Here is a 15,411-nt window from a genome sequence, read left to right as displayed (position 1 = left end):
TTTACAAAACATAAAGGTTTGGAAGTTTTGAACTTCTAATGGATATGAAAAGTGTCAGGTTGATCAATGCAGAGGCCCTTCCTGGGCCTGGACACGTGGCAGCCGAGGGTGACCCGAGTTGGGCTTGGAACCCGGGCCCATGGGGAACCAGCCCAGGACACGCGGCGGCTAGGGTTCCGCGGGGCTCCAGAGAGCTATCCCGCAGAGGGCGGGGAGAATCCCCCTCAGCGCGGGACTGGGAGCTATCCAGGGCAAGTTCCGAAACGTACGGAGGTCGGACTCCTCGGTAGGTATAAACAGTAACGCACAATGACTGCGCAAGGGACACTCACTGATTTCCGGACAATCACTCTCGACCGTTTACTTCCCGTGAACCTCACTCACCGGAAAATTAACTTGACCGTCGGAGTGCCCTCGGGGACGACCTTGGGGCCCCTGTCAGTTCACTCTCCTGTTTATCTTTCAGGCTTAGGACGCGCTCTTTCCATCATCAATCCGAGCTCATCAGGTCAGTTCGGTCCGGGGAAGTTCCGTGCTTCTTCAGTTGGCGCCGTCTGTGGGAACGAAGGTACGAGTATTTGCGTTGATGGCGAGAACGCGTTCCAAGCGAACCGTGGATAACACTGATCCCGGAGCCGATGAGGGGTCCCGGCGAATGGAGACCGAGGCGGCCCGAGGCGCCGGGGGCTCGGCCCTTTCAGGGGAACGGAGACAGCAGATCTATCAGTTTGTAACCGAGAACCTCCCCATGCTGGAAGACATAATCCGGCAGACGAAGGAGGGGGGTGAGGCCGGGGGTGCGCAGACCTCTAAGGCGAAAGGGAAGGAGAGGGAGTCGCCCCCCATTCCCTCGGAGGACGAGTCACGAGACCAGCCCCCCAGGAGGAAACGACCGCGGACTCCTCCCAGGCCGCGTGCCTCGGTGATCGGGGACAGTGAGAGATATTCTCGTGACCGGTCCGCTGGGGGCCGACCGAGGAATCCCTCCTCGTGGAAGCTTACGCGGAACGAGTCGGAGCGCTCCCCCGCCCGATCTATCAAGAGCCGGCCGCGAGACCCTCCCCAATGGCAGCCCGTCCAGAACGAGCAGCAGATCCTGCGTCCACAACTATACGAGGACAACTACGTAGCCTCGCCCTTCACCCGAGAGATAGAGGACTACCCGTTACCTTGGAGGTTTAAAATCCCGAACATCGAACTGTACGATGGTTCGACTGACCCGAAAGACCACATCTCGTTCTTCCTGACGCACATGCGTCTACAAACCGCCGCGGATGCACTCTGTTGCAAGACCTTCCCCATGTTTCTGAAGAGTAAGGCCCGGCTCTGGTTCCAGGGCCTGGCACCGGGGTCTATCCGGAGTTTCACCGAATTGGCCAAACAGTTCACCGCCCAATTCGTCTCCTCGAAAACTTACTCGAAAAACGCGGCTCACCAAGCAGAAGCCGAACAAGTCCCTGAAGAATTTCATGACTCGCTTCAACACTGAGAGCCTGCAGATCCGGGACAAGGATGAGAAAGTAGTGATAGCCGCCTTCATGAACGAGCTAAGGGTGGAGGAGCTCTACTATAAGCTTGCCGAACAGCCCCCCAAAAATCTGGAAGAGCTCCTGACCCGGGCTCACGCCGCCGCCAATGCGGAGGAGGCCGCCCGCCTGAAGAGAGAGTCAGATCGAGAGCTCGGAAATCGGAGAGGACGGGAAAACCCTCCTGAAACCAAGGACGGCCAGGCCAGAAAGAACGTCTTCGATCGCCTCTCCAAGGATAAAGCCCCCGCTCAACCGCCACTCCCGAAAAAAGGGTATACCCCCCAGACTCGACCCAGGGCACAGATCCTGGCCGTAATGGAGGCAGAGGGTCTAGGAGGACGGCCGCCCAAGATGGGGACGCCCCGGAATAAAAGGAACCAGGACCGGTACTGTGCCTTCCATCGAGATGTAGGGCATGATACGGAGGGATGCTGGGCCTTGCGGAAGGAGATTGAAGACCTGATCCAGCGCGATTTCTTGGGGCGGTTTGTGCAGCCAGGTCGGTTTGACCAGGAGCCGGGACGTACCTACCGCGGAGAGAGGGGCGAAGGCTACCGCCGCGACCGATCTGAGCGGCGTGACGCAGCTCTAGATCACTGCCCCGACCAGGGCACTCAGAACTTGGCGGGGGTGATAAACACCATAGTCGGGGGTCCCACGGGGGGAGACAGCCATACAGCCCGGAAGAACAGGCGACCTCCCCCAGACGGAGATGATTCGCTGAAGCGTCTGCGCATGGACGAGAAGATCACCTTCGGACCAAGGGACGCGGTTCCCTTGGCATCCGGAAATCATGAGGCCATCGTAATAGACATCGTCACCAATAATTACCGGGTGAAGAAAGTGTACGTCGATCAGGGAAGTGCAGTGGACATCCTGTTCTACAGGGTATTCAAGGAGCTCGGCCTGAAAAATGGACAGCTAACCCCTGTTCGGACACCTCTAGTAGGCTTTACCGGACCACCCATCAATCCGGAGGGGATGATCACCCTGATGGTCACAGTAGGTCAGGCACCCAGATGCCGGACCATCCCCGTCAACTTTGTGGTGGTCAAGCAGCCATCCCCGTACAACATATTCGTAGGTCGGCCCGCTTTGAATGCCCTCCGAGCGATTCCCTCATCGCTCCACTTTAGCGTCAAATTCCCCACCCCGAGAGGAGTTGCCGAGATGAATGGAGATTCGGAGGTGGCCCGAGTTTGTTACTTAGCCATGCTCCGGGGACACGAGAAGGTGGTCGCTCAGGCGACCAGTTTGGAGCCTTACATCCCGGGGGAGGAGGATCGGCAACTGGGCACTCAGGACGAGATCGAGGAGTTCCCATTGAAGGAGGACAGGCCTGACCAGGTAATCCGTATCGGTGCGTCGCTACCGCCCAAAGAGAAGGATGACTTGAAGGCCCTCCTGAGGGAGTACATCCAGGTTTTCGCTTGGACAGTAGAGAACTTGCCTGGGATTCCGACTGACCTGGTCGTCCACCACCTCAACATAGACCCCCGCTTTAAGCCGGTGAAACAGAAGAAGAGGAACTTCGCTCCAGAGAGAAATGAGGTAATCAGGAAGGAGGTCGGTAAACTGCTGGAATCCGAAATCATCATGGAAGTCTACTACCCGACCTGGTTAGCCAACCCTGTCCTGGTAAAGAAGGAGAACCAGTCCTGGAGGATGTGCGTTGACTTTACAGATCTCAATAAAGTCTGCCCGAAGGACTGCTTCCCCCTGCCGAGAATCGACAGGTTAGTAGATGCTACTGTTGGTTTTGACGTTTTGTGTTTCCTGGATGCTTTCAAGGGATACCACCAGATAGAGATGGCTGAGGAGGATCGGAAAAAACTTCGTTCATCACCGAGGAAGGGACCTACTGCTACCGGACTATGCCATTCGGGCTAAAGAACGCCGGAGCTACTTACCAGCGTTTGGTCAACAAATTGTTCCAGAACCAGATCGGCAAAAACATGGAGGTCTACGTGGACGACATGATCGTCAAGAGCCGAGCAGGACCACAGCTCGTCCCCGACCTGAGGGAGATCTTGAACATCCTCTGGGAAAATCGGATGCGGTTGAACCCGAAGAAGTGCACCTTCGGAGTTAGGTCGGGCCGGTTCCTCGATTTCTTGGTCTCTCGAGAAGGGATCCGGGCTAACCCCGAAAAATTCCAGACCATCATGGACATGACCACTCCACGGAATGTGAAAGAGGTCCAACGACTCGCGGGAAGGATGGCTGCCCTGAACAGGTTTCTCTCACGGTCCGCGGTAAGGAGGCTCCCCTTCTTCCGAATCCTAAAAGCGCCCAAGGACTTTCAGTGAATCGAAGAGTGCCAGAAGGCTTTCACCGACCTGAAGGCGTATTTGGCCGAACTGCCCACCCTGACCGCCCCGGAGCAGGGAGAAACCTTGTTCCTGTACTTGTCCGCTTGCAACGAGGCCGTCAGCGCGATTTTGGTGCGGGAAGACAGGGGGGCTCAGAAGCCAATATATTATGTTAGCCGTGCCTTACAAGGTCCGGAAACGCGGTACACGGCGGCAGAAAAACTAGTTCTCGCCCTGGTGCATGCTGCCCGGAAGCTCCGACCTTACTTCCAGACCCACAGCATTGTGGTCATGACCGATCAGCCCTTGCGACAGATACTCACAAAACCTGAGGTCTCGGGTAGGATGACTAAGTGGGCCGTCGAACTTGCCGAGTACGACATCGGTTACCAGCCCCGCACCGCTATCAAAGCCCAGGCCCTAGCAGACTTCCTCGCCGAAGGAGCCAGTCTGTCCACAACTGAGCCGAGCTCTCTGCCAAAGGAGGCCAGGCCGGAAGAGTCTTGGGTACTGTTCGTGGACGGGGCCTCGAGCAAGGAGGGAAGCGGAGCTGGCCTGCTACTCACCTCGCCCACCGGGGAAGAGCTGACCTATGCGCTCAGGTTCGACTTCCCGGCGTCCAATAACGAGGCCGAGTACGAGGCCCTCTTGACAGGGTTGCGGATAGCCCACCAGATGGGTGTAACCGCGATCAAGGTTCGGAGCGACTCTCAATTTGTATTCAACCAAGTCCGCGGGGAATACGAATCTAAGGAGGATGTCATGAAGAAATATTTGGCCAAGGTACGAGAGGCGAGAACCCTGTTTGACATTTTCGAAATCGAGCGGGTGCCGAGATCACAGAACAAGCGGGCGGACGCCCTGTCGAAATTGGCATCCGCCTCGTTTGCCCACCTTTGCAAGGAAGTCCTAGTTGAGGTGGTCAAACAAAAAAGCATTGATCAGATTCAGGTCCTGGTCATAGACAGCCCGGCATCATGGATGACCCCCATCGTAGATTTCCTCAGCTCGGGAAACCTTCCCGCCAACAAAATCGAAACCCGCCGACTCCAGCTCAGAGCTGCTAAGTACGCCTACGCCGAGGGAACCCTCTACAAGAGGTCTTATTCATCCCCCTGGCTAAAGTGCGTAACTCCTGAAGAAGGCGATTACGTCCTCCGTGAAGTCCACGAAGGATTATGCGCGGCGCATGTGGGGTCCCGGGTACTGGCCAAAAAGTGCCTTCTCCTGGGCTACTATTGGCCCTCGGTGTTCCAAGATGCGGCGGCTCTGATTTAGAAATGCCGAGCATGTCAGGTGCACGCCCCGCTGCGCCACCAACCCACTTGAGAGATGGTCCCCATCCACAGTCCTTGGCCCTTTGCTCAGTGGGGAATAGACCTCTTGGGTCCCTTCCCCCGAGCTCCGGGAAGGTACGAGCATCTCGTGGTGGCCATCGACTATTTCACGAAGTGGATGGAGGCCGAACCCCTAGCCACTATCTCCGGAAGGGCAATTCAGAAGTTCTACTGGAAAGCATAGTCTGCCGCTTCGGGATCCCGCATGACTTGATATCCGACAACGGGCGACAGTTTGCTGAAAATCCCTTCAAAAGCTGGTGCGCAGAGTTCGGGATTAACCAACACTTCACCTCGGTCGGACACCCCTAGGCCAACGGACATGTGAAGAATGTCAACCGAACCATCCTACAGGGGCTAAAGACTAGACTGGAACTAGCCCAGTCTAACTGGCTAGACGAACTACCTAGCGTCCTCTGGGTTTACCGCACCACGCCGATGACAGCCACTCATGAGACCCCGTTTTCCCTGACTTATGGGGCGGAGGCGGTGGTGCTCGCGGAGGTCGGCCCGCGGAGAAGGAACTCAGTCAGCCGAATTCATAGCTCCAACAAGCTTGATCCAAACTGAGAAGGGCCGTACAAGATCTTAGAGACAAGCTGGGCTGGGTACTGTAAGCTTGCAAAATTAGACGGAGTAGAGGTATCTCGCACTTGGCACTTTTCGAATCTGCGATTATTCGTAGGATAGGCTAGTCCAGGGTATTTTGCTGTATTTTTTGGGATTCTCGTACTCATTCAATAAATGTTAACTTTCCAAGTTTTAAGTCCCTTCTCGTTCATATTATATTTCTCACTTCTGCACTAGTACACTCAACTAATCCTAAGTGTCCTAGTGGGGGGCTCGGGGGAGATATGACAGGGGATAATGAACTGACTGCCCTTAAAGTTGAAACTCGACCCGGGAGGTCGGCGGCCAGGGGACAAGTCGAAATAACGAATCGACGGAAAGCCTTCAAAGTCTGAGAAGTGATGCTCGACCCAAGAGGTCGGCAGGACTGCCTCTAAAACTCTGTCGATCGACCCAGGAGGTCGGCGCAGCAGAAAGACCCCAGGGCTCCATGCTCGACCCAAGAGGCCGGCTCCGCTTCAGTAGATCAGGTTTGACGTTCGACCCTAGAGGTCTGCGTAGCTTGAAGCCTAGATGTTTTATGCTCGACCCAAGAGGTCAGCACGCCGCCTGGGTGGATCTATTTGGTGCTCGACCCAGGAGGTCGGGGTTTCTTTTTGGTTACCAGAGTTCACCGCTAACAAGGGAATTGATAGACAAATTAGACAATTTCATTTAAACTTCATCTCATATATACATTCAGACCCTATCTATTACAAAGCCTACCGAGCTATACAACGAAAGGGGAATCTAGCTACGCCTTCTTCTTGCTGGCGACCTGCTTGAGATGGGAGCTGAAGGTACACCTTAAACATGCTGGAAGGTGGGAGCTGAAGGTACACCTTAAGCATGTTGGGGGACGGGTGGAGAAGGTTGTTAAAAAGGATCTGTGGAGATCATGGATTGCGGGGCATGGTCATATATTCTTATATGAGAATGGAAAGGGTTTCTGGAGTGACCGCTGCCCTAAGCCACAGGCTCCTTCCCGGAAGCCCTGCCAGGAGTCTCCTCCTCCTCCAGGGGAAGCTCCGCCAGTTCGGTCCCCACATCGCTCCTGCCCACCAGGTCCTTCAGGGCATGCCCTTTGCAGTACCCATCGAAGAGCCAGTCCAGCTTCCCCTCGGCTGCGGGGTTGTAGTCTTTGAAGTCAGCCAAGTTAAAGCCGGGTGGGTTGAGGCTCTTCACCTGGTCCAGGGCCCGCGTGGCGCCGATCTGGAAGATGGGCTGGTTGAGGTAGGCCACGTTCTCGGAAAATCGTTCGGAGGAGATGAAATCCCGAACAACCTTCTTGCGCTCCCGGCTGACGGTGCCGGAGAGTTCAATGGCGTCGTCCTCCCTCAGTTTCGCCACGCCCTTCTTCTCCTGGTCCAGCTCGGACCAGGTAGCGGCGAGCTGGACCTGGGCCTCCTCCAACCTCTTCTCGGCTTTGCCCGGTTTAGCCTTAAGGGAGCCCGCCTCCTTAAGGGCTTGGGCAAGTTTCTACTCGGTTTCCCGATTCTTCTTTTGTAATTTCTCCAGATCGGGAGATAGTTCGGAGAAGTGGGTCACCAGGGCGGCGCCGGCGGCATGGGCCTAGAGGGAGGAAAGTAAACGTTAGCACTTCGTCAAAGGAAAAAACAAAATTCCTAGGGGTGTAAGCGGAAAAGGGGGCTTACTTGGGCCCGAGCGGTGCAGTACACGTCCTGGATCTCGGACGGGCTGGCCAGCTCCATCCACTTTCTGTCCCGTGGAAGGACTGATCCCGCAACCCACTCGCGAGCCACTTCGGGGAACTGGACTCGGTCATTGAGGGAAAGCTCCCAGGACGGGCAGAAGCGACGGGGGTCGTGCATGGTAGGGGCCTGTCCCGGCTTCACGGGGGCCACGTGGCGGAAGTGCCACAAGCTCGGAGGAGCGCTCTCCCGCGCGTGCTCCTCCGCAGAGCCAACCCCCAAGTGGACAGGGCCCCCCGAATTCAGCTGGAGAGGGCGCTGTGCTGAGGCCTGCGTCGGCTTCTTGCCGGGTTGGGAAGACTCGTCCTCTTGGCCTCTCTTCTGTCCCGTCGCCTTCTTTTTGCCGGCGATCGGCTTGGAAGGGGACTGAGATTGGGAGGCCTCCTTTTAGGGGGTCGAGTTGCCCCCAGTTGCCGCAGAAGCCTCGGGGGCCTTCTTCGCCGTCTCCGGCTGCGTGGTGGGGTCGGCCTGCTCGGTTGGCGGGCCCAGTAGTCTTGAGAGATTCCTCACTGCAGCAAAACACAACCAGGTCAGTAAAAAAGGGCAGTAACAGAAGTGAAGATGAAGCCACATATAACAAAGGAACATGTGCAGTATTACAGGTATCTGTGTCGGCGGGGGAAAACGCCACTTTTCCAGGGGACCCGGACAACGTCCCCAACAGCTCGGCCGCGGAAATCTGCTCGGTGGAGAACTTGGCTGCGTACAACTTTACCGCAGAGCCCAGCAGCTGGCCGAAGGTCTCAGGGTCCAGGTCCTCTGGGCAGGGGTCGTCCCCGACCCCCCCACCCTTCCACGTGTTGGGAGGAAAGCGGGTGGTTTTAACGAAAAAGAAGTCCCCCTTCCAGTTTTTTACGGAAGAGGGGACCCCGTAGAGAAGTCCTGGGTGCCCTTACCGCCGTGATTGCTGGGGGACCGGCGGGAGAAGTAGTACCACCCAGGGAGAGAAGCCTTGAGGGCATGGGAAGCTCAGAAGAGAGAGAGAGAGTAGCGGATGTCGCAGATCTGGCAGTAGATCAGGAATCTTATGATGATTCTGATCGAGTTGGGATGGACCTTGGTGATCCTGAGTCCCCAGTAGCTCAGGATCTCGGCCAGGGCCGGAGGAATGGGGAGTCGGAGCCCCGCGACCAGTTTCCCTCTTTGCAAATGGCTACAAAGCCCGGGGGAGGTCGGCAGGTCCGATCGGTGGGTCCGGCGGCTCGCGGCTCGAAGGCCGGAGGGATGGAGAAAGAGGCGGCCAGCTCGGCCACTGCCCCGGGTGAGAGGGTGACCTCCTCCCGGTCGGGGTGACCGTAGTTAAACTCGGAGTCGTCCCCCTGCTCGGAAGCAAGGGTCCCCTCAGAGGAATCCCTGTCCTCCCCAGCTCCCCCTGGGCTCCGCCAGGGGAGTTATGTGGAGACTTGGGGGAGGGGATGGAGGCGGCTTGCTGCTCGATGAGGGCATTGAGCTCGGCCACCTCCTCTAGGAGTCGGGCATAAGGAGAATGGGCGGATGGAGAGCTCATGATGTCAATAGGCTCTAACAAGTCAGGAATGGGGAAATTGGGATTGGAAGAAGAGAAAGAAGGAGGAGGAGGAGAAGATGAAGATGAGGACGATGAAGATGAGGACGAGGAGGAGATGAAGATTCTAGGGGCTCTACGACGGGCCGGAATCTGGGATGCGGTGGAAGTGACGCCGGAATGGTCCGACATAAAATGCAGAAGGTGGCCAAAGGAGAAAAGGAAACGCGAAAGAGGAGGGGAGAGAACTTACTGATAATCGAAGTGAAAAAAGGATGGAGAAGTCGCCGGAATCTGGGTGCTGGAAGCCGGAAGCCTTGTTGCTGGGAATTGGAAATGCACGAGGAAAGGAGAAAATGACAAATAAAGTTAAACGGAATTTGGCAGCCACTATTTATAGGGGACGAAATGGGGGGGAAACGGTTTGCTTGAATTCGAACCGCTCCATGTGAATGCATTCAAGAAGCGGTACGGAGAGCGAGGGGACGCGACAACTGAAAGGACGCGGGCACAGCTTTCCAGTAATGGCACTGTACTGGAGATGACCGTGGCAGAGCAGGGCGCAGTGCTGGCCTCCCACGTGGCAGGGTTACAGATTAGGTCTGCTCGGAAGCCCCACCTAATCTAGGGGGCTAGTGTAGAGGCCCTTCCTGGGCCTAGACACGTGGCAGCCCAGGGTGACCCGAGCTGGGCTTGGAACCCGGGCCCATGGGGAACCAGCCCAGGACACGCGGCGGCTAGGGCTCCGCGGGGCTCTAGAGAGCTATCCCACAGAGGGCGGGGAGAATCCCCTTCAGCGCAGGACTGGGAGCTATCCAGGGCAAATCCCGAAACGTACGGAGGTCAGACTTCTCGGCAGGTATAAACAGTAACGCACAATGACTGCGTAAGGGACACTCACTGATTTCCGGACAATCACTCTCGACCGTTTACTTCCTGTGAACCTCACTCACCGGAAAACTAACTTGACCGTCGGAGTGCCCTCGGGGACGACCTCGGGGCCCCTGTCAGTTCACTCTCCTGTTTATCTTTCAAGCTTAGGACGCGCTCTTTCCATCATCAATCCGAGCTCATCAGGTCAGATCGGTCCGGGGAAGTTCCGTGCTTCTTCAATTAACATTTTGGACAACCCCTTTATTCTCTTGGATAGCATCGTAATGTTTCCAGTGTTGAATCCTTAATTTGGTAGGAGGTCTGCCAGTGTGCTTAGCTAACTAATTCTTTGTTTTTACACCTAATTTCTTGAATGATTAAGTTGATGGTAAATACCTCTAATAATTTTGTTCTGTTAAACAAGAAGCATGCCTAACATGCTTGTTGATGGAGAATTGATTCTGAGCAAGATAAATTGATTATAAATTTTAAAAAAAGATTAAGATCTGATTTCATTGAAAGCGAAACTACTACCTGTGGTCATGAGAGCTGATCTGATGGCAGCACTGCTCCAGGTCGGGTGAGTGGCCCTCAAAAGAGCAGCTGCACCAGCTACATGAGGGCAAGACAATGAAGTTCCTGAAAGTAAGTTATACTTCACCACCCGGTGATCTGGAAGTAGCCAGCAAATTTTGTACATTGCAATGGGCGCAAGGGGTGCAGTGCTTGAGGCCGTGCCACGGGCAAATCCACCGAGTGCTGCAACATTATGTACCCTACGGCCTCCAACTGTTGATGATGTGTTGAGTTCCAAGTCCCTCTTTGTCTCGAGGGGAGCGATAATCCAATGTGCGGTTCAGAGGGCCAAAATGATTTTCATACCCTTTAATGTAGTGTCGGGCGCCAATTACTTTCCTGTGATTTTAAAAGAGTGATACAAGAATCCAGAATTCATAAGATTTTCTAGTCAATCACCATACTAATCAATGCCTTCAGAATTTCACCAAAGGGGAATTGAATTACACGAAATCTAGTCAAATTTTCAAATTTTTTAAGAAAGAAACGAAGAAGATCCAAAAGTGACAATGATAATGTTATGAATTCTCTGTTCTATACAAGTAGAAAAGATTCTTAACCTGGCTAATGCTCAAGAACAAGCCGAACTTGTGTTGTTAGTCACCGCATGCGGATTTCAATCGCTTTGGAGTTCAAAACTTTGAAGAGCAAATTATCTATAATCCCCCTGAGCTTTTGCATAACACCACATGATCCTTCTAAAAGTTTAAAATATTTATTTTTTTAAGCGTATGTGAGAGGGCTCGAACATAAGACTTCTCACTTACACTCTCTCAGAAAAAAAATTTAGAATATCTATATTAGTTATAACCCCATAATTTAATATAAAGTGAAAAATATACGAAAAGTAGATGGTTAGACCCTTATTCAATTTGGTGCTTAAGAAAGGACAATACTTACATTTCATTTAACGACATTGCTGATACTACTTTTCGTCTAATTTCTATTTTATATCAAATTATAGAGAGACTATGTGAATATTTTAAAACCTTATAGGGTCATGTAATATCATACAAAAGCAAAAGGGGACTATGAGTCATTTACCCAACTTTAAAAAAGAGAGGAAGGGAAAAATTATCTATCCCTCTTGCTGGAAAGCGCAACACGTGATTAGGCTCAATATTCAAGACTTTTTTTTGTATATCACATTAGCTAGGCATCAACATGAGATGAGAGTTCAATTTTACAAGCTTGGCTATGTTCTATGATCACAAGTATTTTTGGTCAAAAATTAATTTTGGACCGTCAACGGGCTAATGCCTATCATTTTCCAAATTCATATATATTTTTTTAAAGGCAAAGACTTGGATAGACCCAATCTATAGTCCCACCTGTAGATTGAGTGGTTCAAAATTTGCCACATTATCTCACCAATTCAAATATTAAATCCACAACAAAGTTATGATAAAATTTGGACCACTAAATCTAGTAGACTAGATTTTTGCCATTAAAATCATTCTATCACTTGTACTTGTTTGCTGGCATATCAAGTAATATGGTAATCTGGGCCACAAATATAAAGAGAAAAAGAAAGACGATGTGAAAATGCATTTTCACATGTAGAGAACAACAAAACCGACTACTACTAGATTAGTTAGTCATCAGGAGAGATTTAAAACCCTCAGTGGATATAGGTTAAGGAATTACTTGTATTCTTCTCCAGGAAATCATGAAAATTTCACCAATAGGTGTTGTCTAGTCTTGTAGTGATTCAATCTCCTCCGAATTTTCCATTGACTCTTTTGGATTCATTCCTTCCCCTTAGTGTAATTTCACCAATGGGTGCCGTCCGATCTAGTGGTGATTCAGCTCTGTCTAGATTTCTCATTGACCCATTTGGATTCACTCATTTTCTCCAGTGTAGAGTAGGAGTAGGTGTAATCCTATGATGGTTCAGTTCCCGCCAGATTTTTCATTAACCCCTTTGGATCCATCTCTTTTCCGTAGTGTAATTTCATCAATGGGTGATGCCCGATCCAGTGGTGATTCAGTTTCCTCTGAATTTCCCATTAACGGAGTAGGTGTAGAGTATAAATTATCGTGTCAACAGAAAAAAACATGCAAAGAACAACAAAGAGATATATAAATAAGGGCAAAATACATTTTACCCTTTTGTGGTTTAACACTTTTTCCTATAACCCCCTATGATTTCAAAAACTATACATAACCCCCTTATAATTTGGATTAAAGTGTCAAAATGACAAAATTTAAATTCTATAATGGAGGTAACTAAAATGTCAAAAGTACCTCTATGTAAAGTTAAAAATTATTTAGGGCAAATTACATTTTACCCCCCTGTGATTTACCCTTTTTTTACATAACCCCCCTATGGTTTCAAAAGCTATACATAACCCCCTCATGGTTTGGATTAAAGTGCCAAAGTGACGGAAATATTCAGTCGTAACGGAACTTCTAAAAATATCAAAATTACCCTTATAAATACATGACACATTAACCCCGTATGCTTTTTATATTTTACCATATAACCCCCTTATGGTTTAGTACTTTACCATATAACCCCCTTATGATTTTTAAAATATACACATAACCCCCCTTGGTTAATAAATAATTTTTAAATTTACATAAGGGTAATTTTGACATTTTACGTGACGCCGTTACGAATGATCATTTCCGTCACTTTGACACTTTAATCCAAATCATAAGGAGGTTATGTATAGCTTTTGAAACCACTGGGGGGTTATGTGAAAAAACACTAAACCACAAGGGGGTAAAGTGAAATTTACCCAATTATTTATTAACCATGGGGGGTTATATATATTTTGAAAATTATGAGGGGGTTATATAGTAAAATACTAAATCATAAAGGGGTTATATGATAAAATATAAAACCATACGGGGTTAGAATGTCATGCATATTATGTTATGTATTTTGGTCACTTCACCCATTTTAGTTTAAGGGTAATTTCGATATTTTCACGGGTTCCATTACAAATTATCATTTCCGCCATTTTAATACTTTAATCCAAATTATGATGGGGTTATATATAATTTTTGAAACTATAGGGAGATTATGTGAAGAATACCTAAATCACAGGGGTAAAGTGTATTTTGCCCTATAAATAAATAAAAGGGAAACTGAGCATGGACTTAGGCAGTCCGTTGATGGCAGGTATCATCAATCAGGCAGATATTTTGTTTGATAGAAATGTAAAAGCTGCTTTTCGAATTAGACATTTTTCTGGGACAATTAGTTGGCCCAATGGATGGTCTTTCAATATCCTTCTTGATGATCCTGAAAATGCCAAGATAACCTTTCTTTTAGCATAACTCTAGAAGAATGGGATTCCTCCGTCTGATGAAAATTCTTCAAATCCAAAAGACAAAATTTGAACAAGTGGTAGAAATTCTTGTCCCTTTTCTCCATTCAAAGGACGACAGTACACACCGTTTACAACACAGTCCTAAGTTTGATAAAGCACAAAATATGAAGTCATTGATTATCAAACGAAAGTCATCAATCTAATGCAAGTATGAGTTAGGCCAATGACATTGGACACGGGTTAACATTTCTCAATGATTTTGGCAAATTTTTATGGTACACTTACAGCAGTCAATTACTCTTCGTTCTTCAGTCTTTTGGACCTTATCCTACAAATTTTTCTTATGCACTTTTAATAAACTTGTCACAAAACTTGTCACAAATTAAGAGTATATTGCTGTAATACACTCGATCGGGGGCCTCGTTAGTCCATTTTAATGCATTAAAGGTGAAATGATCATTTTAAATTTTTTTAACACTTCACTCCATTTAGTTTGTATTCAACCTAAATTTATTGAGTAAATCTTATATACACTATCACGGTTGGATATACGACATATATGCAAAATTTGAGTTTCAAATTCAAATTTGAATTATGTGTCATATATTTAATGATGAAAGTGTACATATTGTCAGTGTATAGAATATTAATTTAAACTTATTTACATCCTACTCTAACTTTTTACATGTTAGAGGCAAGCTAATTTGAAATGAAACTTTCGAGACGCCATCCTTGGAATTGATTGCTATACGGTGGAGATCTTCAAACCCGACTTAATTGTCTACCAGAATAACCTTAGTAAAACAGGAACCAAATCTGAGGCTTTTAGGCTCTAGCAAACTTAATAAAAAGAAATATATTTACCTGTTACAATGTGATGTATTGAACTGATCTCCAGTTTGGCAGATCCCTTTCCATCTTTTTGGAATAGGACCGAACCCTTTATCCTCAAAGCTCTGAGATTCTGCCCCCAGATGAAAGCAAGATGCTAAATTCAATCAACAGAATTGTAGGTGAGAAAACACCAAAAAACTAAGTTAATTACCATTATTCATGGAAAATCTTTACACCGATAATACAAAGATTAACCATGCCACGTATATATTTCTAACATTAAATTCGAAACCTTAAACAATCACATCTCTGCCAAATTTAGCTTTCACCAGCAAGTTATCCTTGTCATTATGCAAAGTGTGCTGCATGCTCTTGAACACAGAAACCACTTCGTCCCTTCCTACAAAATTTCACGCCAATTTCATACTTAGTTTTTTCGTCATAGGGAAAAAAAAGGGTTAGAATATCAAGATTCAATCCGAAAGCTTACCAGAGAGTTTTTCGGCTTCTTCCTCGGTAAGCACGGCCGCAATGCCATTGATGCTGTGCTTATAACTATAATAAAGAAGAGAAGACCTTGCATCTTCCTCAGATTCTTTCACAGATAAGAGATAAGATTGATGGTTTTCTTCAATTTCATGCAAAGTTTTTATGATAATCTTTTTTATGCAAAGATAAGATGATATCCTTTTTTTTAATGATAATTCCGTTAATAACAACTATTAACAATGGCAATAATCCCGTAATCTTTGTTTCTTCTTGGTTGGCTTATTTGGCTTCCCTGATTCATCCTACGCAATATTTTTTTTTCAAGTTTATTTGTGCCACCGTTCTAATCCGTGCA

General features: G+C 49.1%; 1 protein-coding gene across 1 annotated transcript; it reads left to right on the top strand.

Moving 5' to 3' along the window:
* The first annotated feature begins 3,484 nt into the window (after window positions 1-3,484).
* On the top strand, window positions 3,485-5,119 carry LOC113710139 (uncharacterized). The gene is made up of 2 exons (XM_027232975.1): window positions 3,485-3,784; window positions 3,875-5,119. Exons 1-2 carry the CDS (start codon window positions 3,485-3,487, stop codon window positions 5,117-5,119), a joined length of 1,545 nt encoding a protein of 514 aa, XP_027088776.1.
* Window positions 5,120-15,411: the final 10,292 nt, after the last annotated feature.

The sequence above is a fragment of the Coffea arabica genome, chromosome 9e (assembly GCF_036785885.1).
Source record: "Coffea arabica cultivar ET-39 chromosome 9e, Coffea Arabica ET-39 HiFi, whole genome shotgun sequence".
In the NCBI taxonomy this organism is placed as follows: Eukaryota; Viridiplantae; Streptophyta; class Magnoliopsida; order Gentianales; family Rubiaceae; genus Coffea; species Coffea arabica.
This window is presented reverse-complemented; position numbering and strand designations above follow the sequence as displayed.

What these genes read in the sequence shown, in the direction of transcription:
- LOC113710139 (XM_027232975.1), top strand. Translation starts at nt 3,485, where the DNA reads ATGGAGGTCTACGTGGACGACATGATCGTCAAGAGCCGAGCAGGACCA. An exon ending in GGTTTCTCTCACGGTCCGCG is followed by an intron (nt 3,785 to 3,874) that starts GTAAGGAGGCTC and finishes ACCGACCTGAAG; the next exon opens with GCGTATTTGGCCGAACTGCC.